Source organism: Rhinichthys klamathensis, unplaced genomic scaffold, assembly GCF_029890125.1.
Source record: "Rhinichthys klamathensis goyatoka isolate OS25496 unplaced genomic scaffold, OSU_Roscu_1.1 h1tg000056l_1, whole genome shotgun sequence".
NCBI classification, from domain to species: domain Eukaryota; kingdom Metazoa; phylum Chordata; class Actinopteri; order Cypriniformes; family Leuciscidae; genus Rhinichthys; species Rhinichthys klamathensis.
Window position 1 is genome coordinate 495242 of NW_026606601.1, and position 21804 is coordinate 517045.

Sequence of the window (21804 nt, forward strand, 5' to 3'; positions counted from 1 at the left end):
CACCCGAGAAGAAGAATTACGGGAAGCGTGTGTTTGTGACCATGTGAGTGGCATGCTAGCTTCGGAAAATAAACGCAGTCAATCCTGAATTACGTTATTTAAACAAGTAGTTTTAAGCGTCATCATGTCATCTTTCTTTATAAAGAAAAGGGTAATCTCTGCGGCTGTCAACAAAGGAGATTTAAAAAGAAAGGTACGTTTATGTTTAGATGAGTGCAATGAGAAATTAGTTTGTTTTTATCTTTTCAGCTTTCATAATGTTATTTTAAGCTTTTTTTCTTTGATATTGTAAACAAAATATTAACATATATGTATATCAATGTTAGAGTAATGCAGATGATGGTAAAGGGAGATCAAAAAAGTTCAATAAACGAGCGGATGAAGAAATATCGAGTGACTCAGAAAATGAAAGGTAAGGTAACTGACTTACTGCAATGTGTTGTGGTGGATGAACGCTGATGTCTTGTAGTTTTTCTTAAATAAATTAAAATCGCATGTGGCATTTCTTCTGCAGAGCTGAACCAAGCAGAAAACAACCGGACAATGAAGACGACGAGATCGAGGAGACGCCGCAAGAGAAGAAACTTCGCCTGGCCAAACTTTACCTAGATCAGCTGAGAGAGGAAGGTGTGTATCATCATCATCCACACCCACACGAGTCTCAAACATTCCCACTGTTTTCTCAACCCGTGTTCTCTGTGCTGTGTTTGACAGAGGATAAGAAAGCTGAGGAGGAATCATTTGAAGCGGATCTCATAGCTGGAAGACTGCAGGATGATCTGGTAAATCCACTGGCTTTCTTCACAAACTTATCGTGTGATGTCACACTTTTTGCTCATTTATTTAGGAAATCCTTAGCATATACCTTTAAAATGTTGCATCAGATATTTTTGACAGCATTACTTGTCAATTAAATTTCTAACTTAAAGGGATAGTTCACCCCAAAATGAAAATTCTGTCATTATTTACTTACCCGCATGTCGTTCCAAACCCGTAAGACTTTCGTTCATCCTCTGAACACAAATGAAGATCTTTTTGATGAAATCTGAGAGCTTTCTGCCCCTCCATTCACAGCAACGCAACAATTTCAAGGCCCATAAAGGTAGTGAAGACATCATAAAAGCAACCCATGTGACTCCAGCGGTTTAATCAGTTTTATGAAGCGACTCAAGTGCTTTACCACTTTATTTACAAAATATAAATCTCCAGTGCACGTTAATGACAGAATGAAACATTTTTGGTGAACTAACCCTTTAAAATTGTTTTTAAAATCTATTGATTTTTTACTAAAACTGTTATTTTGGAGGACGTTATATATGGCTACACTGAGTGGATTGTGCATAAAATGATTGCCAATGTAACATTTGAGTGTAATAATTATTCCTGTTCTCCTCTAATCACTTGTTTTTATTCCTCTTCCACAGCTTGAACAGAAAGGCAAACTACAAAGACTGATAGCCAAAGACGTGAGTGATGTTTTTCATAAGCCGCTGTGCAGATGCTATATCTTTAATTATTTGCCACTGTTACTTCCTCTGTGTGACATCACCCTGACGTCTCCTCTAGCTCATAGCTCCAGACCCAGAAGAGGTCAGGTTGTTGAGAGGACACAAACTATCTGTCACATGTCTCGTCATCACCCCAGATGAGAAATACATCTTCTCTGCGAGCAAAGACTGCTCGATCATCAAATGTGAGTCTGACGGGTCAACTGTGCTCCGCTTTAACGTTCTACATTTCCGACTGACTGAGTTGAGGTTAATGCTTGTGTTGTAGAGTGTGTTCTTCTGAATGAGTGCTGTATATGATCTTCAGGGGAGGCGGAGAGTGGAAAGAAGATGCACAGGATTGCAGGAGGACGGAAGGGAACAGAGGAGCGTCACGTGGGACACACCGCTCACGTCCTGTGTATGGCCATATCATCTGACGGGAAATACCTGGTGAGAGGAGATGTGCTAGTGTTGGTCTGCTGGGATTCACTGCTCATATTATTTATCAGTTTTCTTTTCATTCAGTTTTGCAAGTAATTTGAGCCTTAGAATTACACTGGCTTTTTTTTTGTTGCCATGCACTAATATTTTCATCCCCAAGATAACAATTTATTGAAATTCAGTAGTATTTTTGATAAGTTCTCTTAATGTTTTAGACTTAGAGGAATTTGTATCTGTGTATATGTATACACTACCGGTCAAAAGTTTGGAGTCAGTATGTTTTTAAAGAAAATAATATTTTTATTCAGCAAGGATGCATTAAATGGATCAAAAGTGGAAACGCATTTATATTGTTACAAAAGATTTGCTGTTCTTTTGAACTTTCTATCCATCAAAGAATCCTTTAAAAAAAACTTTTCATTCCACAGAAATATTAAGGAGCACAATTGTTTTCAACATTGATTATGAGAAGAAATGTTTTTTGAGCAGCAAATCAGCATATTAGAATGAAGATTGAGTAATGATTCTGAAAATACAGCTTTCCATCACAGGAAAAAAAAAACATTTTAAAATGTATTCAAATAGAAAACGGTTAATTTAAATTGTAAAAATATTTCACAATATTACTGTTTTTACTGTATTTTTAATCAAATAAATGTAGCCTTGGTGAGCAGAAGAGACTTGGATCAAAAACATTACTGACCCCAAACTTTTGAATGTTAAACCTATATCTATCTGTCTGTCATGTATGAATTTAATCATTTTATATTTGTGGATTGCATTTTTTAAGAGTAATTAGAATAATAATAATATTAATTTTTTTTTTTTTTTTTATCAGTTAGTTTTTGTCAATTAATTGAAACAAAGTTGGATTGCAATTTAATATATATATATATATATATATATATATATATATATATATATATATATATATATATATATATATATATTCTTTTATTTTCTAGGCTAGTGGGGACATGAATAAACTCATCATGATCTGGGATCCGGTGACATGTAAACATGTGTACAAGTTTCTAGGACACAGAGGCGCTGTATCAGTGAGTACAAGATCTCTTAAGGACACATGCGTTCTCTGACCTGAGTTTGTTTTTAATGAATCATTATGACTAGATCAGTGTCCAATCCACTGTCCTGTAGAGTTTAGCTTTACCACAGTTCATACACACACCTGAACCTTCTAATCGAGGTCTTCAGACACACTAGACTCTTCCAGGCAAGTGTGTTGCTGAACTCTGCAGGACGTCGGCCCTCCAGGAGCAGGATTGGACACACATTCAAAGCTTCTATTTCATTTACTTACTGTTTGTACTCCTTTGACTGAATTTAACGAAACGCTTCTGCTTCCTCCACAGGGTTTAGCCTTTAGACGAGGGACTCATACCCTCTACAGCGCATCACATGACCGCTCAATAAAAGTGTGGAGTGTGGACGAGAACGCTTATGTAGAAACCCTGTAGGTATATCCCAGCTGTTATGAGTATTATAATAAGAAAGAGAACTGTACTTTGCCCGTCACTCAGAAGGTTCATTTGTGTTTATTCGTCAGGTTCGGCCACCAGGACATGATCACTGGGTTGGACTGTTTGAGCAGAGAGAGATGTGTGACCGCAGGAGGACGGGACAGAACAGTCCGAGTGTGGAAAATCGCAGAAGAATCACAGCTAGTGTTTCATGGACACGAGTGAGTTTGCAGTTGTGACTATGACCTCAACTTCCCCGATTAAAGCAGTAGAGCAGAGTTTGGGCTTAGCCACATCCACAGTTATGATTTCATTCATTTTGCCATATCTAAGGATTAATTATTTTCACCTTCCTGCATGTAATGATGTTCTGTCCATGTCCTCTCTCTGTCTGAAGGGGCTCCATTGATTGTGTCCAGCTTATTAATGAAGAACACATGGTCACTGGTGGAGATGATGGGTAAGACTTTGGCTATGTCTGAAATCGCCCCCTATTCCCTCATTCATTATTCCCTGCGTTAGTCCACTAATATAATCCACTTGAAGGCGTGAATGAAAACGAGCGAGTGAACTGTTGGAACACTGAGTGTGCCGGAAAGGTTGTCGCATAGTTTGTGCTTGCTGTTTAATAATCGTGCTAAACTTAGCAAACTGGCAGCTCCAGTAGTAAGATGAAAAGATTTATCTTGAACTCTGCCATCTATAAACCTTAATTAAACAATTTAATAACCAATTAAAAATGTATACCGGTATGATATTACACTGTAACCACATTGGATTGGAAAATGGATGGATGATTCAGCGAGCTTCTGGCGAGATGTAGGAATTCATTCAGGACGTGACTCTCACAGAGCATTATGGGCATCTCTAGCCGTTGAGTGGACATCGGTTGTACGCTTGTTATTGTGGTGCATTGTGGGATTGAATGAGTGCACTCAATAACGTCCACTATGGTTTCAGACACCACTACAAATGGCTGTCCCCTTAAATAGCGCCCTATTGAAGGGTATAGGGGGCGATTTCAGTATCACATTATTACATTATGCTACACTATCATTGATCTTCTCAATTGCATTTACTCAAGTTTTTACCAGTGTTATTGTTAACTAAAACTATTAACAATCGTTTTTGGTCATTGTAATCGAGATGATATAATACTTAATATTAAAAAACTTAAATGAAAATTTAAAATGTTGCCTTGCAACTAACTGAAACAAGTTTAGGTGCTATAATTACTAAAACTGAAAAGATAAAATAAAGCTAAATTTAAGACAAAATATAACAAATCTAATAAAAAGGAAAAAAGCATATAACAAAATGACTAAAACTTAACCTCAAAAACTAATTCAAATTATGAATACAGTATATACTATAATAGTATATAAATAATACTTAAGCAACACTGATTTTTATGCTCTATGGAAGCAGATAATTTATCCTGAGACGATAAATATCTATAGAACGAATTGACACATTGTGAAATTTGTTATATTACTGAAATATTAACTCAAATCTCTGGAGGTATTTCAGTAAATATTTTAGCTCAAAGGATTTCGCTTTTGAAATCCATGCTTTAATGCATAAGTGATGACATGTCACCCTTCTGTGGTTTTGTCCAGCTCTATTTCTATTTGGACGGTTAATAAGAAGAAGCCGGTGAGCACAGTGAAGAAAGCCCACGGTAGCCATGGCAACACGGGTCTGGAGCAGCCATACTGGGTGTCGTCTGTGGCGGCGCTGCACAACTCCGACACAGTGGCATCAGGTGCCTCGGGTGCACACACACACACACACACACTCTCACAGGCAACAAACCCAGTGCACTTAAATCTACAGCCGCCCACAAACTCGCATTTGCTTTTTTGTCTCACAAACACATGATTACCCTCAAGTACAAATATTACCATCATAATCTGTCCTTGTTCCACTTTGACCTCGTCCACAAAGCACTCCGCCTTCTGTATTTCCATACGAGACTGCTCTCCAAACACCTGATTATCATCAACATCATTGTTGTCCCTCCCCAGGCTCCCATAATTCAGCGGTGCAGCTGTGGAAGTGTGGGCAGGGATTCAGAGGCCTGGAGCCGCTCTTCAGCATCCCTGTGGTGAGCAGAACAGATCCATACAGCTCTAATAGAGGGCTTGCGGTCCGTCTGCTATTGAATCACGTCCTTTTGTGTGTGTGTGTGTGTGGATGAAGTGGCATACTTCATCTGGAGAGGATGAATAATGAACCAGTTCATAATACCACTATTTTTCAACTGCACAGTGGCCACACATGATGTCTCTTACAGTAACCCGCAGTATAATGATTGCTAATCATTTCTCTTTTAGACTGGATTTGTGAACAGTCTGAAGTTCTCAAACTCTGGGAAGTTTCTTGTGGCGGGAGTTGGACAGGAGCACAGGTGAAGTGTTTTTAAGCGTAGCTGATTGACACCAATGATTGTTTTTCATGTAGTGCCATTTGCAAAATTGACCAATCATTTTGTCAGTCATTCATTGGTGCACATTTTCTGTTTTCAGACATTCTGTAGTAAATTAAAATTAAGCAATTTTGTATGCATTTTATCAGTGGTATAATTGTATGGGATATATCAACTCTACGGTTGCGTCCGAAATCACATACTCTCTTGGCTAGGTAATTATTTTGAATAAAAAGTGCGTTCTATATAGTTTGAATGTAATCTGTACGTACTACATTTGCTGTGCTCTCATCATGTTGCCATTCACAAATCCTTTCCCGTGGCCTCATGGGATAGTAAAGTGTTCATCCTCGTATGCACACTGTAGAATCTCACATGAAGTGGGTCATTCGGACATGCTGCTTTTATTACACACTGTTTTTCACCTAGTATATAGTAGGGAAGTGTGCAATTTCGGATGCAACCTATCAGCTATGGTCTCAAGTTTTAGTAACTACCAATATCATATTGATTGTATTAGTCAACCCATATCCTGCACATAATAGATGATTTTGTTTACTGTAGGAGGTTTATTTAGCTATTACTAGTGATCTTGATAAAAAGTTGAGTTCAGCTACTAGTCACTAAAGGTTACTCAAAGGTAGATGATAACGTTTTATTAATGTATTAATAATATAATACATTCATATTTGTATTCATTTATTTTTTACTTGTTACATTTATTTGAACACAATCTTGCCTGACTTTATGCAGTAACAGTGAACTACCACTAGATGGCAGTAATGTGAAGTGAATTGGTCCTTTGTGTGTAGCATTTACACATTGTTGACATTCTTTAGCTCAGTGTGTCCTGTTTTGTTCGGTCTTTTTCAGGTTGGGCCGATGGTGGAGAATAAAGGAAGCTAAGAACGGACTGTATATCATTCCTCTGAAAAGACAAGCGAAAGAGCAAGAAGTGGTCCAGTAATGGGGCCTGATCTAGGATTTGAATTTGGTATCGGAGAACTTTTGGTTGCCTTTTTGTTTTCTTTAAATGTCAGAAGATGGTGTAAAAGAGAAGCTTTTGATTAAATTTCTATTGTGTTTATCTGTTTCGCTACTTATGTCTACAGATCTATATACAAGCACAAATTTGTTATTAGTGGTAGAGTCTACATGTTAAACTCAAATGAAATAAGGCATTTATTGATTGGTAGAGGAGTGGTGTGAACCAAATGAAGACTTTAGTGATTTATTGTATAATTTAAAAAAAAAGAATTTATTTACATATATTACAAGTATAACACTGACTGGTTCACCAAAATTCACATTAAAACATCTGTATTGTTACCTACTTTTTTCTCTCAAAACTGACAACTAAGAATTTAATGCAAGTTCAAAAAAGGTAAATACATAATACAGTTAGTTTTTCCATCTTGCAATGACACCTAAACTAATCAATGAGGACCGAACGCGAGACTTTATACCACAACACTAAAAAGACAAACTCATCTCCAAATGAAATTGGACTATTTTACCACCAAACTAAAACGAGAAATTGGTTACGGTCTCCCATTTACTGAGAATACAGCATCTAAAATCACATACCCTGGGGTACATAAAAAAAAATCATAATACATTTTGTGCAAGTCTCATTGGTGATCAAAGTCCTGTGGTTGTAGTAATCACGAGACTGAAACATTCGTTTATCACGCCTTTCCCCAACGACGAATCTTTGAAGTCCACCGAAATAGTTATAAAGACTGAGAAATCAAAGTCTACTGTTAACATTACTTAAGACTAGTCAACATCTTTTGTAGTGTACATAAATAAAGGGCACATACTGCCAAGTCTAGTTGCAGCGTCATGTTTTCTTCAAAACAACTTCCATTCCCTTGTCAAGTGGCTTTAAATTTAGTAGACTAGCTCATTGGCACATGGATTTATAATCACATTTACAATGGTCCTTGTCCTTTCAAGCTCTTGATCATAAAGAATAGCTTTGTGTAACTAAAAGACAAAAACATGCTTGGTCAAGATAGAGGTGACCACGGGATCATTTGGGACACCATCAAGAATGATGCATAGGTGTCTAGGATAAGATCATGATATGAACTGAGATTGAGTCCAAATATTTGATTAGAGTATCAAATAAAGAGCACAAGTCTACAAAATTGCATTCAACTCCTGATTTTGATGATGTGATATAAAATTGGCCCCATCTTGCTTCAATACATCTTCACAACGATGATGTTGTAGAGTCCACCACTTCTCGCCCGTTACACACAGTTGGTACTATAGTAGAGGCTGAAGCTGTAGAAAAAGATAATCGCAATAAAGGAAATGATCAATAGCCATTAGCTGAAGCTTTAGGAGTGAATGTGGTTACCTTGTGAGTAGGTGGAGCTCGGTGCGGTGACTGCCGTGGAGAATCTGTTTTCTTTGGCCCTCAGAGTGGTCACATTCTTCTGCGGCTGGAAAAGGATGATGTGGATCTTGGGGGCGAAGAGGCAGCCGAGCACCACAGAGCCGCTCAGACTTACGGAGATGCACATGGTAGTGGTCTGCACCTGTACAGGGATCAACCGGATTTAACATGTTCAGATAAGTATCATTCAACCTGGCTCACAACAGTTGGTTACCATACACATTGAATGTCATGAACACCAGCCTTGGTCAGATTTCAGTGCAAAATTAAAAGGAAAGAATATTTAGCATGAACAAATGAAGACTAAAAATAGGCTTTATTTTCTTTAAGCAAAATACAATTTCCTAATTCTTGAATTTGAGGTTAAAAAGGACCAGTTGTTGATAAGCTTTGTAAAGTCATGATATAAGATAATACCCTAGCACTTTGATATTTACCATGGTACCAAGTGATTATTAAATGCATGTACCATTGTATTTACATTGGTACTTCAAAGAATATAATGGAGACATGTCCAAATGGTATTATCATAATATCATGTCCAAATAACATGAGGTAATACCAGATTAAAGGTGCTGTATGTAATATTTTTGGCTGAACTAACACATACAAATAACAAATTTTTGCAGATATTTAGGAAGCATGTTAAGTTTACATACTTGTTTCTCTAAAAAAACAAAACAATGCTAGAGCCAGTTATTCACCTTTGAAATGTGAGTTCCGGGTTGGAATGTCTGACTGCATCCGAAATCGCATACTTCCCTACTATATAGTAGGCGAAAAAAAGTCAGTCCGAATTCACAGTACTCATAAAAGAGGAGGCGAGAAGTACCCGGATGACCTACTACTTCCGACGAGATTCTAAAGTGTGCATATAATGGACACTTTACTATCCCATGAGGCCACAGGAGAGGATTTATGAATGACAGTGAAGCGACGTAACTGATGCTGGTAGGTCACATGACAATGACAACATGGCGAATGTAGTACGTCCAGATTACATTCATACTATATAGAACAGAGATGGGCAACGTCGGTCCTGGAGGGCCACTGTCCTACAGAGTTTAGCTCCAACCCTGAAAAAATCACCTGCCTGTAACTTTCTAGTAATCCTGAAGACCTTGATTAGCTTGTTCAGGTGTGTTTGATTATGCCGAGTTCAGACTGCACGATTTTCAAAATAATCGGGTCACTGTTGTTTTCACACTGCATGACTATCTGGGGTAACATTCAGTTGCTGCTGTGTTCACACTGCACGATGGATCGGCGACAGGAGGTTTCACACTGCATGACTTTACAAAAGAAAGAATCGCCGACAACTTCTGCCTGGTCCGCAAACTACGTTTCACAACCAAACAAACGCGAGAAGTGAAATAAGGAAGATCACGCGTGCGCGAGACCGGAGTTCTCGCGCGACACTGAATTTGTTATTAAAAATAATAGCCTACAAATTGTCTGCGCACTGATTTGTAGCGAAAAAAAAAAAAAAAAAAAAAAAAAGTTTATGAAGCTCTCTCATTGGCTGTCGGTCATCGCCGATGTAGTTTTCAGTCAGAACACATTCACACAGCAGGATTGTGAATCGCCGACAGGTCCAGATATTTAGCATGCCAAATATCTCACGAGTGTCGGCGATTCTCTCAGATCGCGTCTTTGCTCATTCACACTGCGTGATTGTCACTCGCGTGAACGAGCACCGATTTGCCTGTGATTTTGGGCATTTGTCGGCGATTTCTCTAAACCTGTCGGCGAGCCAAAATCGGGGCTAAAATCGTGCAGTCTGAACTCGGCATTAGGGTTGAAGCTAAACTCTGTAGGACCATGGCCCTCCAGGACTGAAGTTGCCCATCCCTGATATAGAACATACTTTTTTTAGTGGTCATGAAGTTATTACTTATTCAAAATAAGCACCTACTCAAGAGTATGCGATTTCGGATGCAGCCTCTGTTTTTGTTTTGGTCTGTGAAATCCCACCCACTGCCAATTTACCTAATAGTAATTCGACACTGGTGTGTTGAGTCAAGTTGGAGTTAAACTCTGCAGGACAGTGGCCCTCCAGTAGCAGGATTGGAAACCCCTGATGTATGACATCAAAGTACAGCGGGAGTGATACCTTTCGAATCACTCTCGTGGTACTTTGATGTCATACACTATTGGTCTGTGCAGCCTACTTCAAGTTTAACACCTAAAGTCTTCAAGATCGCTTGAAAATCATAGGCAGGTGTGTTGAAGCAGGTTGGAAATAAACTTTACAAACTTTATTCAGACTGAGAACCTCCCAAGCCCAAAAAAATCAACTATTATAGTGGTGAAATAAATCTTTACCCTGACACTTAATCTTTAGGTATTGCCTCTTCTCTTCTTCCTCCAAAGGTTAACTGGCTGATACTACATAGCACTCCAGCACTGATATTGACAGCACCAAAATTATATAATTGTCTGGTATAATAACTGGTATAATTCTCTGTGGATATAGTGTGTTTGTGTTGTAAAACGATTTGCTGCTGCAGTGCAGGGATTGCCACTCTCAGCCAGGGGGCATTCTTGATGATCGTGTCTACAATGAAACTAACAGAGCTCTGACATCTCTCACCCCACAGCGATGAGAGTCTCCTGATAACATGCGACAGGCAGTCCTCATCCCTGCTACCATATCGACCAGACATTCACATCACTGTATGTTTGAGCTGGCACACTGAGTTTGTCTGGTTATGAGAGCCAGAGGCCAGCTCTAAAAGTAATCTCCTGTTTGGTGTCATGACTTGCAGAAAACCTCAAGACTGAAGTGAGTCTTGAGTTATGAGTTTTTAGCATATCTTTCGACTGCTTCTGTCTTCTGAAAAAAGCAAAATCTCAAGGATGTTTTGCCGTATGGTAATAGGGTATTCACTGCATAATCTAATAAACTCAAATGTATTATTACTTTTCATGTTTTGTTTTTGTTACATTTCAGCAGATATCTGTTTGGGTCAATGTATGGAGGTTCCTGAAGTGTCTCCTCTTTAGCATAAGTATCAAAGACAATCTTGCATAGCCACCATTAGCATAAATTCTGGTTCATTTTGCAGCTTGTTCTGGCTAGGAACTGTAGATGTGTACATTGATCATTGCTTTTTTTGTCTTTATGTGCCTTTAAGGAGCATGTCTATGTGAAATAAATCAGTGGTTCCTACCCCTAGTCATGGAGTATCTCCAACACAGCACATTGTCTCCCTAATGCAGTGTTCTTCAATTCTGCTTTTGGAGGTCAACTGTCCTGCAGAGTTTCGCTCCTACTGTAATCAAACACATCTGAATCACCTTATCAAGCTCTCCGGGATTAATTTCCAGACGGGGGTGTTGGGGCAATTTAGAACTAAGGAGCAGGACTAGACACCCCTACCATAATCAACACATGATTCAACTTATCAGTTCATAAATAGAGACTCCAAAACCTGGGTGCATTATATAAGGGAGACATCCAAAAAGTCGGTTGGGAACAACTGAAGTAGATGATATCACTACAATAGACTGGGACGTACCTTCAAACTTGTTTCTAACTATGTATCCTACTTACTCTGTAGTCACTGGCAGTGACATAGAAGATGGGCTGGAAGGCCAGCCAGATGATGCAGGTGGTGTACATGGTGAAGCCGATGAACTTGGCCTCGTTGAAGTTCTCTGGACATTTCCTGGTCTTGAAGGCATAGAAGGTGCAGAGGATGATGAGGATGCAGTTGTAGGTGAGGGACACCAGCATGCTTGAGTCCAGGCTGTTGCATTTCAGAGTCACCACATCTCTTCGATCTGGACCCACCTCTTTCCTCACACCCGGTGCCTCTACCAGCAGCCAGACAAGAGCGACCAACAGCTGGGCAGAGATCAGTATGGCACAGATTGCTACCTGAGAGCCAGGGCTGATGAAGCGTGGACGTTGGGCACTGTCTCTTGCCCCACCAAAGATGCGAGCAATCCTGTTGGTCTTCGTCAGCAAAGCCGAGTAGCAAACTGCAAAGGAGGAGCCAAGGCCAAGACGACGCAGGGTGCACACAAATGAAGAAGGTTTGGCAATGTAAATGAAGGTCATGGCATAGCAAAGGAGTACACCAAATAGCAGGATGTATGAAAGTTCTCGACCGCTAGCTTTCACCACCGGAGTGTCATTGTTCCGTAAGAAAACCACAGCCACAGCAAGCGTACACAGCATCCCCAGACAGGCAATGGTGACGGGTCCTACTGCCCATGCGTCCGACCAGTGGATGTACTCCTCCGGAAGCTCATAGCACCCTGTGAGGTTAGCAAGGGGCCATTCTCCAAATCCACAGTCCACACAGGTAAATTCATCTAGGAGGTATTGGTGGGGTTGGCATGGGATGCAAATCCAACAACACACGTCCCCAGGTTGCATGCTTTTAGCTTCATTGGGTTGGCATGGGTCACTGCACTGAGATGTAGGAATTGCTCCACCTGCCCAAGGCACCAGACTGGTATTGAGCACTAAGCTCTGTGCCCAGTAGCCTACCTTCCGGTAGAAAAACTTGTTTTCCTCTTTGTGGTAGTGGAAGATGTTGTAGCGACCCAGGCAGTCACCTAATGAGGTGAACCGCACCACGTTCTCAGTGTCAGCAGGCCTAAAAGGGGCTGAAAAGGTTTAACAACATTACAGTACCTTTATTAAAGTCTGAATCCTGAAGCCATAGACTACATGCAACATTAATTCATTTTAAATTTAATGTGCAATTCATCTCAATTCAGAAACTAATCTTAGTGATGTAATGTAAGCTAATCTCTCAAATTTATTACTCAACATTTAAACTGAAAGATTGAATCTGTTGAAACCACATCCGATAAATCAGTATATAGTCCATGGTCTGTCAAACTGATTATCCTGTCTGAGATTGCATTATCTTGGAGACCAGTTGGGAGCTCTCTGATAATTTGATAAAGGATGTGTGGCAAGTATGAAGTTTCGGTGCATCAAGACTTATTGGTTAGATCAAATTTTAGATTTAAGAGCTGCTTCATAGATTGGGAGGAAATGTTCTATTGCAAAAAATAGGACTAAATGAAATAGAACTTGAAAGATCTCAACTGGTCGCTACTCACCATCAAACTTAGTCTTGAGAATAAACTCCCGGTAGAACCTCTTTCCATTGCCTGGCTTCATGGCGTCGCACACCTTTGTGGTATTGGGGCACACAGCTTGCCGCATGTTGTGCAGGGCATAGGCCATGGCATAGACTGCATTCACCACAAACATGATCTTTGATTCTGGCTTAAACGACCCATCCCTCAGGCTATTACTGGCGCAGCCGTGTTCATATAGACGACAGCCAAACCTATGATCCCAGAATTCCCTAAACCATGGGTTCCGTGTGTTATATTCCGGTGTTAGCTTGGTGAAATAGTCTTCAAACTCCCTAATAGAGTATGAGGCAAGCTCAATGGTGAAAGCCCCGTTAGCGGCCTTCTCGCTCCCATGGACTACGCTCTCCTGCGCTCCCCAGCCGTCGCTGGCCACCCAAATGAAGGTAGCGTTCATCCTGGCTGCGGCAGAGAGCAGTTCCCTTGCATCTTCACTTCTGGTGAAGAGAATCACCACTTTGGCATTGGCTTTTTGCTGAAGTGAACGAATAACATTCTCATAATTTCCTCTGTTTACTGAACGGCTCACTTTCACTGAAGTTGCAATGCAGATTTGGCGTACTCTGGCTTCTTGTTGAAACGCATCGATACCCGTCTCACCGTAGTCACCCTCTGAAGCTACAGTGGAAACGTAGGTCCAGTTGAAGTACCGTATGATATCAGCTATGGCTTTAGCCTGATAGAAGTCTGGTGGGACAGTTCGGGCGAAATAATCATAACGGGATTTGTCGCTGAGCTTGGCACTAGTGGAAGCATAACTTATCTGTGGGATCTGGAAGAGTCTAAGAAGGTTTGCCACCTGCAAATAAATAAAAATAATTGATTATTAGGCAGTAATACTTTTTTATAATATAATTGCATGCAACCATTTTACCACAATTTGCATATACCTAAGATTTCCACAAGACGTAGCAAATTTAGCTTAAGCTGCTGTTTTATTAAAGGAATTAGGCACATTATCTACATTATTTTAACATCCATTAATTATGCAAATTGTAGAAAGGTTAATCTTTTTTTAATTTCTGTTTACTGCCATCTTTCTGTGGGTGGCAGTAGCACAAAGGTAATTGCCTCAGACAAATAGCGCTGGGTTTCCTGAATATGGGGTAATCTATAATGAGCCTAATTTACATAGAATGCCTTTTTGCTCTGAAAAGAATGAAAGTCGCCTGTTTAAAATTAATGTTAATATGGTGCAATGCTATTTCAGTGCATTTATCAGGTTACGAGGGACTGTGGGCAGTTCTGGAATAAGATGCAGGTTTTTCCACTAAAAAACATAGCGCAAAGTGCCCTTTATGTCACTGAAAATGTTTGTTTTTGCTGTTCAGTATCTACCATAAATTAAAAACCCCAGTTTCCCAATGAGTCAGTGACCCACAGATGCTCTTTGCAAACCTGGTAAGCGCGAAATGTCCCATAACATTCTTTTGAATGTGGGAGGGAGAAAGATACAGCTTTTACCTCTGTCCTGTTTTACTATCTCCCTCATCTGAGCCTCATCATTTCAGGCCATAGTTTCATGGAACTCAGACAGAGCTAATTCTGATCACGTAAGATAACTGTGCTAGCGGATAAAATGGTAATTTTAGATATGGTGTAAGTTTTCCTCAGGCCATGACACCTTCAAAATCTGATTTGAGAGATATTTTTCATTTACACTAAGAGTGTTGACAGAGGAAAGAGAAAATGGGCTATTTTTGTTACTTGAGAATATTGAAAAAATGTAGTTGAAAGTCACAGACCATAAAATCTTTGAATTCTATTGTACTGTTAATGAACTAGCTATTATCACAAGAGGATGACAGGACATACAAGCCTGACTGTTTTAACGCCAATAAGATGGATAGCATGATTTAAAAAAATCACTCAAAATTTAACAAAATTATTTGGTTGTAGCTGTTGGGTTCAGCTCTCAGCTGACACACATTAGAGCTGATGGGTGGTGAACTTACATGTCACTTTCTGACAAGCACACTTACATAGCTCAGTTTATTCAAGCCTGAGGGAGAGCAGATTGTCTGCAAAGAGGTGAAATTGAGAAAATTGGATTCATTTAGACAAGTGCAATCCTCCACAGAGAAAGAACACTAGTTTGGCATCTCACCTCTGCTAAATTTGACAATTGTCAGGCTAAATCGTAATCAAAAGTATAAGAAAATCAGTGATCAGAAAATCAGTGAAAAGTGGAATTAAAATACTTAAATACTTACATTGAATTAGCCCTGTTTTTTTTTCCTGGCATTTAAATTTTCCCAAAAAAGGAATTGGCACACCCCCCCCCCCACCCATTAGAAAAGTAGAAGAAAAATCAGGATTTAAATGAGCTGTGTTGTTAGTATGTGTGAGCTGTCTGGAAATCAAACGCGGTCGTCAACACCTCTTAAGCGTCACACTGCTTCTCAGCTTTAGAAGCTCGAGCAGATGTTGATATTCCAGTTGCGTATCAACACGTTCATTTTTTTTTTCAGTAAACAGAAACGGCCAGAATGCCGCTGAAGCATTTGACAGGGACCACCTGAGCTGACTCTAGTGTGATACTGTTGCCCTACCCAGACAGCGGAACATGGAGATATAGCAACACTGCATTTCCCATTCTAAGAGGAGGTGTTTTGCTGCAAATCACAATAGCATAAAGTTAAGTTCCAGTGAGGCTCTAAAAAGCAGCAATACGTGACATTGTCATTGGCACTGAAAGTGCACTTATGTGCACCTGAAAGTGCGATTTCAGTCAGACTAAAACAAAAATTGTCATTGAAGGAAGGATCCCAAGACATATCAGGCCAGTGTATCATATAGAGATGAGCTTCTTTCTGCTTGAGCCAGTTAGCAACTCTATTTTAAGGTACAGGCCAGGCAGTGTCATAGAAAACCTGGATATATAAAGGAATTTCTAGACCTGGAAAGATCAAGGAGAGGGGGATTCAAAAAGAAGCTGAGAACCACTGACCTAGCAACACATTAGCAACCACCCCGAACACCCTAGCAATTATCTAGTTATGGCCTGGCAACAAAACACCTTAGTAACTGCATAGCAACCCCCTGGTTGTGGTTGCAAATAACTCTCACAATTTCATCAGAAAATTCAATCCATAATTCAGTTATTCCTGACTTGTAACTCTTAGTTATAACATGAAACAGATGATAATCCAATCTTTGTGCAATTCTCATCTTATTTAAAAAAGTTTTTCAAAGGCTGGTCAAAAACAAAGGTTCATCTGTTCTAGCAGTTAGAGACGGTTGTGAAAGAATGAATAAGTGTCTGACCCTGTCCTGAATGTGAGCTGCACACCCAAATGAAAGGCTAAACAGGGTCAAGTGATGCTCTGTGACAGCAAAACCCCTTTTCAAGCTTTCCCAGCCTCCTAACATAACAACACCATCTGTTTTTTCCCAGGACACTTCTTCAGCAAGTGCTACAGAGCCAAGCGGTGTCTTCACTCTCTGGTAAGAGCTAGAGAATTGCAAATGACTAAACATGACAAACAAATAAACAAGGTATGCATAGTGGTTTGAAATGTTGGAGTGCTAATTATAATTTAGTTCTAATTCTCTTTAATTACGTGGGAAATGCAAATGACTTGGCATTTATATGGCATTCATTATGAGTGTTATTTGTCTGTTGTTTTGGCATCCCAAGAACACCACATGCAGTTACAACCTATTAACATTTTCAGTGTCTCAGACCACAGTGGAGATCTCCATATGAGTGACCTTGAGACACACACACCCACTCCGTTGTTACATACAGAAACACTAACGAACAGTGACTCCAGGCAAACAACTTCTTCACCTTAAGACTTGCAAGCATGAAATAGTCAGACAATACTTGCTCTTAATTCCACACAGCACCTGAGGATATTTTGTCACATTTTTTATGCATGTCATTATTATTTATAATTGTGTGCTAACACACACACACACACACACACAATTTGGTGCTAGAGAAACATGATAATATATTCCGTCACGTTGTGCGGGAGAGAAAATGTGCTGGCGATGAAAGGAGCATGGTGGCTATTGATTGGTTGGCATTATCAAATGCATTCCTCAATCACTCTCCAAATGTCTCGCATATACAAAATCTCAACAAACAGTTTTCTGCCTTTTTAATGAGTGCAATCTGACACGAAAACATTCGATTCAGATTTACTAGTAAGTTAACTAGTAAAAAAAAGATTTACTCACCCTTATAAGTGTTTTTAACCTGATTTTCTTACCGTTTATTAATGATGATGGGGACCGGATCTTTCTGGTCTTTCCGGCTTCAAAAAGGATGCAAAAGCACCATAAATGTGGCCCATTTGACTCATGGGATATTTTACAAGTCATTCTAAAGTCAAATGCCAACAACACTCATTCCATCTATTCATTTCATTAGCTACAATTAATCAACGATACCAACAGGCACTTGTAGACTCGTTTAAAGGCTGATGTGGCTTCACCATCACTGTCTCACTCCTACAACTCCAAAGACTGAGCTCTTAGACAAAATGCTACTATAAATATCCAAAGTATTTGGTGTTTTCTTCGCAACTGAACGTCTGTATATGTTATGTGCTTGTATATATGTTGATTTGAGGTGTAAATTTAATACACATGGCTCATTGAAACGTGGAAGTCTCTGGTCCCTTAATTCTTTATGCAGCACCAAAAGTGTTTTAAAAGCAGGTGTTACAAACTCATTAAAGCATGCGTGGGAGTTTTCATTGCATTTACACCATTTTGACCAGCAGGTGCCAATTGTTCCGGAGTTTTAGAAAAGATTTTGTTCCTCGCATCACTACAAATCATATGACATGATGGAATATAGCAGATAAGGCATATGGACTACTTTCATGACACATTTATGGTGCCTTTTTTTGTTGTTGCTTATTTTGCTTTGGGTTGAGTTGTGTCACAGACAAAAAAAAATCAAATGAATTTGAAATGGCATGAAGGTGATTAATTTTTTTTTAATATATTTCTTTTAATATCTAAATAATGAAAGAAAATACAAGCCACATTTTCCATGATGTAATGATGTGCATTAGGAATATGAATTTAACCATGAGATAATTAAGCTATCAAGAGTGATGTGCGTTGTGAGTTGTTAAACCATGACGATTTTGTTTATTCCCTCTCTAGGGACCTGTCACTCACGAAATTAGCGGGATAGTCTGCCAATCTCATCGCCACCACCCACTCCAGCACTCGATATAGCTCTGCCTCCCGCCACCATTACCCACACACACACACACACACACACACACATAAAGCTTTGTACCTTCAACTGATGAATGGTAATATGTCAGCCCTGATTCCCTCTCACAATCCAGATGGCAATGGGTGAAAAACAGGTGTGAGAAAACCAGCGAGGACATGTGCTACCCTGTGTGTTATCTCCTTTATATTCATGTTCAGTCGTGTCATGCTTCTTTGGGTTCCCTGCCAAGAGCGTCTCTCATTTACCACTGGGCTGAACGAGCTCCAGCCTGCCTGAAGACCCCTCGAAGCTCTTTCACCCCAGTGCTGGACAGGTGGCATGGGCTTTGGCAGGCTTGTCATGGCCTTGTTGGCCAGCACAGTTGGAAGAGCTCCTCTGAGACTGAGACCTTCAATTGCTGTCGCTGGCTGTGACATCCTTCCCACAAGAGTGAAAAACTGAAATGTTTGTGTATTTCTCTGCACAATATATCGTGTACATAAATGCATCAGTTTCTTGGTATATTATAAAGCATAGTTAAAATATTTTGTTATATATTTGTTGACTGACAAATAGATCTACTTGTGTCAATATTGACATGGATTTCAGGTTTCTCTGAAAAAAAAAAGCTAGTTTAACTTCTGTTGTGCTTGTAAAAAATTTATTAGCTTTATTTTTATTTCAGTTTTAGTTTAATAAATTCTACGGAAGCCCTGAACCGCAACGTAAAAAAAAAAAATATCTGTAAAAATAAAAAATCTAAAATTACGAAAATAAAGTTGAAATATTTCGAGAATAAAGTCGAAATATTTCGAGAATAAAGTCGAAATATTTCGAGAATAAAGTCGAAATATTTCAAGATTAAAGTCGAAATATTTCGAGATTAAAGTCAAAATATTCCGAGATTAAAGTCAAAATATTTCGAGATTAAAGTCAAAATATTTCGAGATTAAAGTCGAAATATTTCGAGATTAAAGTCGAAATATTTCGAGATTAAAGTCGAAATATTTCGAGATTAAAGTCGAAATATTTCGAGAATAAAGTCGTAAAATTTTGAGAATAAAGTCAAAATTACGAGAATACATTCTTCCGTAGAAGTTTTTGTGTGTGTGTGTGTGTGTGTAAAGAAATGCGTTTGTGAAGTCAAACTGCCTCGGACATGGATCTATTTGGGTTTTCAACAAAAAGAAATTCTACAGGTGCTAATCTACCAACATGGCATTACCATTTGTTTTATGACGTTACAAAATATACAGTATACTGCGCCGAAATAGACTTTACAGGCGAAAACACTTCTCAGACTGGATGGAATTATCCTTTATCTGAGGAAATCACGGGATCTGGCCAAATGATTGGATACAGAATTATGCACTTAAAATGTATCCAGAAAGGATTTAGGGTGAAGAGGGAGACAGAACTGTTAAGTGTTCTCGACCCAGATGGCGTTGCCTATAGACGAGCACGAAGACACGTAGGCTTTGAGTCAACGTTTGGACCAGGATTAAAGTTTGGACCAGGATTGTGGTGCCACTCCGCCGGAGTCTTTGTGCTCGTCTATGCAATGCCCTGGTAATGCCATGTCGGTAGATTAGCACAGTACAATTTCCTTTGTTGAAAGCCCAGATAAAAGTAAAAAGCTACTATTATATTTAGATCCATGTCAGAAGCAGTTCGACTTTACGAGCGCATTTCTAAAAAAAAAAAAAAAAGGACTTCTGCGGAAGACTGTATTCTCGTAATTTTGACTTTATTCTCGAAATATTTCGACTTTAATCTCGAAATGGCAGATTTTTTTTTTTTTTCGTTGTGGTTCAGGGCTTCTGTTAGTTGCCATTGCAAAAATTCTAATAATTGTTTGTTTTTAAGTTAAATTCTTTCATCTATATTTACATTTTATTTTACTTTAGCTTTATTTCAATAATTAAAGACAATTCATTTCAGTTTTAGTTAACAATAACAATGCTTACTGGAATGATGTTTTAAAGGTGCACTTCACCGCTGGCAAAATGGGCTTTCAATAAAACTTGGCTGTCTATACAGTAAAGAGGCGATTTTTTTTTTTAAATCCAGAGAAAACAGAGAAAAAAAGGCTATTCTTCCCTTTTTCCAAAAAGGTAGGAAAACTTCAACACCCATAATGCACTGGTCATGTTGCTGTCCAAGGCCGCTCCCACTAGTCTGCTATGGATACGCTTACCGTCAGATACAGTTTTGCTTTAGAAGGAAATACTTCTAAGCAAACTTTTAGTAATGATGTAGACTTGTATTGTTCTCGGGTGCACGAATTCAAAGAGTAAATATTCAGCGGAAGTGAGTTACTTTAGGTTTCCAGTGAAGGATCCAGCACGTTGTAGGCAGCGGCTAAAGGCTGCAAGAATCATAAATACGGAGAGAACGGCGTGACGGAAAAACTGAAAAAACCTCTGTGTTTGTAGTCAACATTTCAAACTGGATGATGAACAGTGTTTTAGGCCAAACGAAGAGGAAAAACTGAAAGAAACTGCTGTTCTGTGTCCGTGGGCGAGGATACAAAAATGCGGAAGTATAATCTGTAGTTTTCGTAAAAGCCCTGCGTCATCAGGCTGAATTTTGCTGACAAATAAATGTGAATTTCTTAGCAATACGGAGAACGAGTAAACATTGTTAATTTACTCGTACTATCGGCAACGTAACATTTAAGTTCTGAACATTCAGTATGTTCTCATATTATGTTGAACTCTTTTACCAATAACTCTTTATCAGGTCAAATTGAATTTTTCATTAAATGACCCCCAACATTTGGCATCCATCTTACTAGTGCTGAAGTTGAGCTTAGATCAGGACCATCTGTCTCCAATGTGTGTACCGTGGTTAGCAATGTAAATTCCAGCACAGCTGATGTAACAATTAAGTCACGATTCCAACCATGTATAACGAGCGTAGGGCAATTAGCACTCAGTTGTCTCATGCTAATCACAGCCTAAAGGCAGAGAACCGTAATTAACAAGCTGTAGATTCACAGTCTCTGGGCGCTTCGCTCAGGAGGAGGTCAGTCTGTACAGAGGAAGCTATTGTGCTGACAGAGATATGGGCGGATGTATATGTTGCTTGGGTTTGATAGGGAGGAGTTGAGTGTAATGTAACAAACAGAGACGTGGTCAGAAGTACTTCCTCGGTATGTTATGCTTACTGCTATGATAACACTTTCTGATCGTATTTTATAACCCTATCTATGTGTGAGAATGCAAATAAACATTTGGAAAGTTGAG

The 21804-nt window shown here is 39.2% G+C and overlaps 2 protein-coding genes across 5 annotated transcripts in view; one reads left to right on the forward strand and one right to left on the reverse strand.

The window, feature by feature from the left end:
* Nucleotides 1-8346, forward strand: rrp9 (ribosomal RNA processing 9, U3 small nucleolar RNA binding protein). Of its 3 annotated transcripts, XM_056248596.1 has the most exons (16): nucleotides 1-193; nucleotides 327-412; nucleotides 515-627; nucleotides 715-782; nucleotides 1425-1466; nucleotides 1567-1693; nucleotides 1816-1940; nucleotides 2897-2989; nucleotides 3305-3405; nucleotides 3499-3633; nucleotides 3810-3872; nucleotides 5032-5186; nucleotides 5440-5519; nucleotides 5749-5822; nucleotides 6714-6834; nucleotides 8220-8346. In XM_056248596.1, the coding sequence occupies exons 1-15, from the start codon at nucleotides 125-127 to the stop codon at nucleotides 6805-6807; spliced, it is 1425 nt and encodes a 474-aa protein (XP_056104571.1). In that variant the 5' UTR covers nucleotides 1-124; the 3' UTR covers nucleotides 6808-6834; nucleotides 8220-8346. The 3 variants fall into 3 exon arrangements, with proteins under 3 accessions (XP_056104571.1, XP_056104570.1, XP_056104572.1); XM_056248595.1 differs by lacking the exon at nucleotides 8220-8346 and having other exon boundaries at nucleotides 6714-6927; XM_056248597.1 differs by lacking the exon at nucleotides 8220-8346 and having other exon boundaries at nucleotides 5032-5177; nucleotides 6714-6927.
* grm2b (glutamate receptor, metabotropic 2b) overlaps nucleotides 7706-21804 on the reverse strand; it is a 22263-nt gene continuing 8164 nt past the window's right edge. For both annotated transcript variants that reach the window (XM_056248591.1, XM_056248590.1), the window contains 4 exons: nucleotides 13333-14170; nucleotides 11804-12867; nucleotides 8209-8389; nucleotides 7706-8132 (listed from right to left, as the gene is read on the reverse strand). In XM_056248591.1, the coding sequence (XP_056104566.1) occupies nucleotides 8059-8132; nucleotides 8209-8389; nucleotides 11804-12867; nucleotides 13333-14170 (2157 nt within the window). In that variant the 3' untranslated portion in view covers nucleotides 7706-8058. The remainder of the gene's footprint in view (nucleotides 8133-8208; nucleotides 8390-11803; nucleotides 12868-13332; nucleotides 14171-21804) is intronic.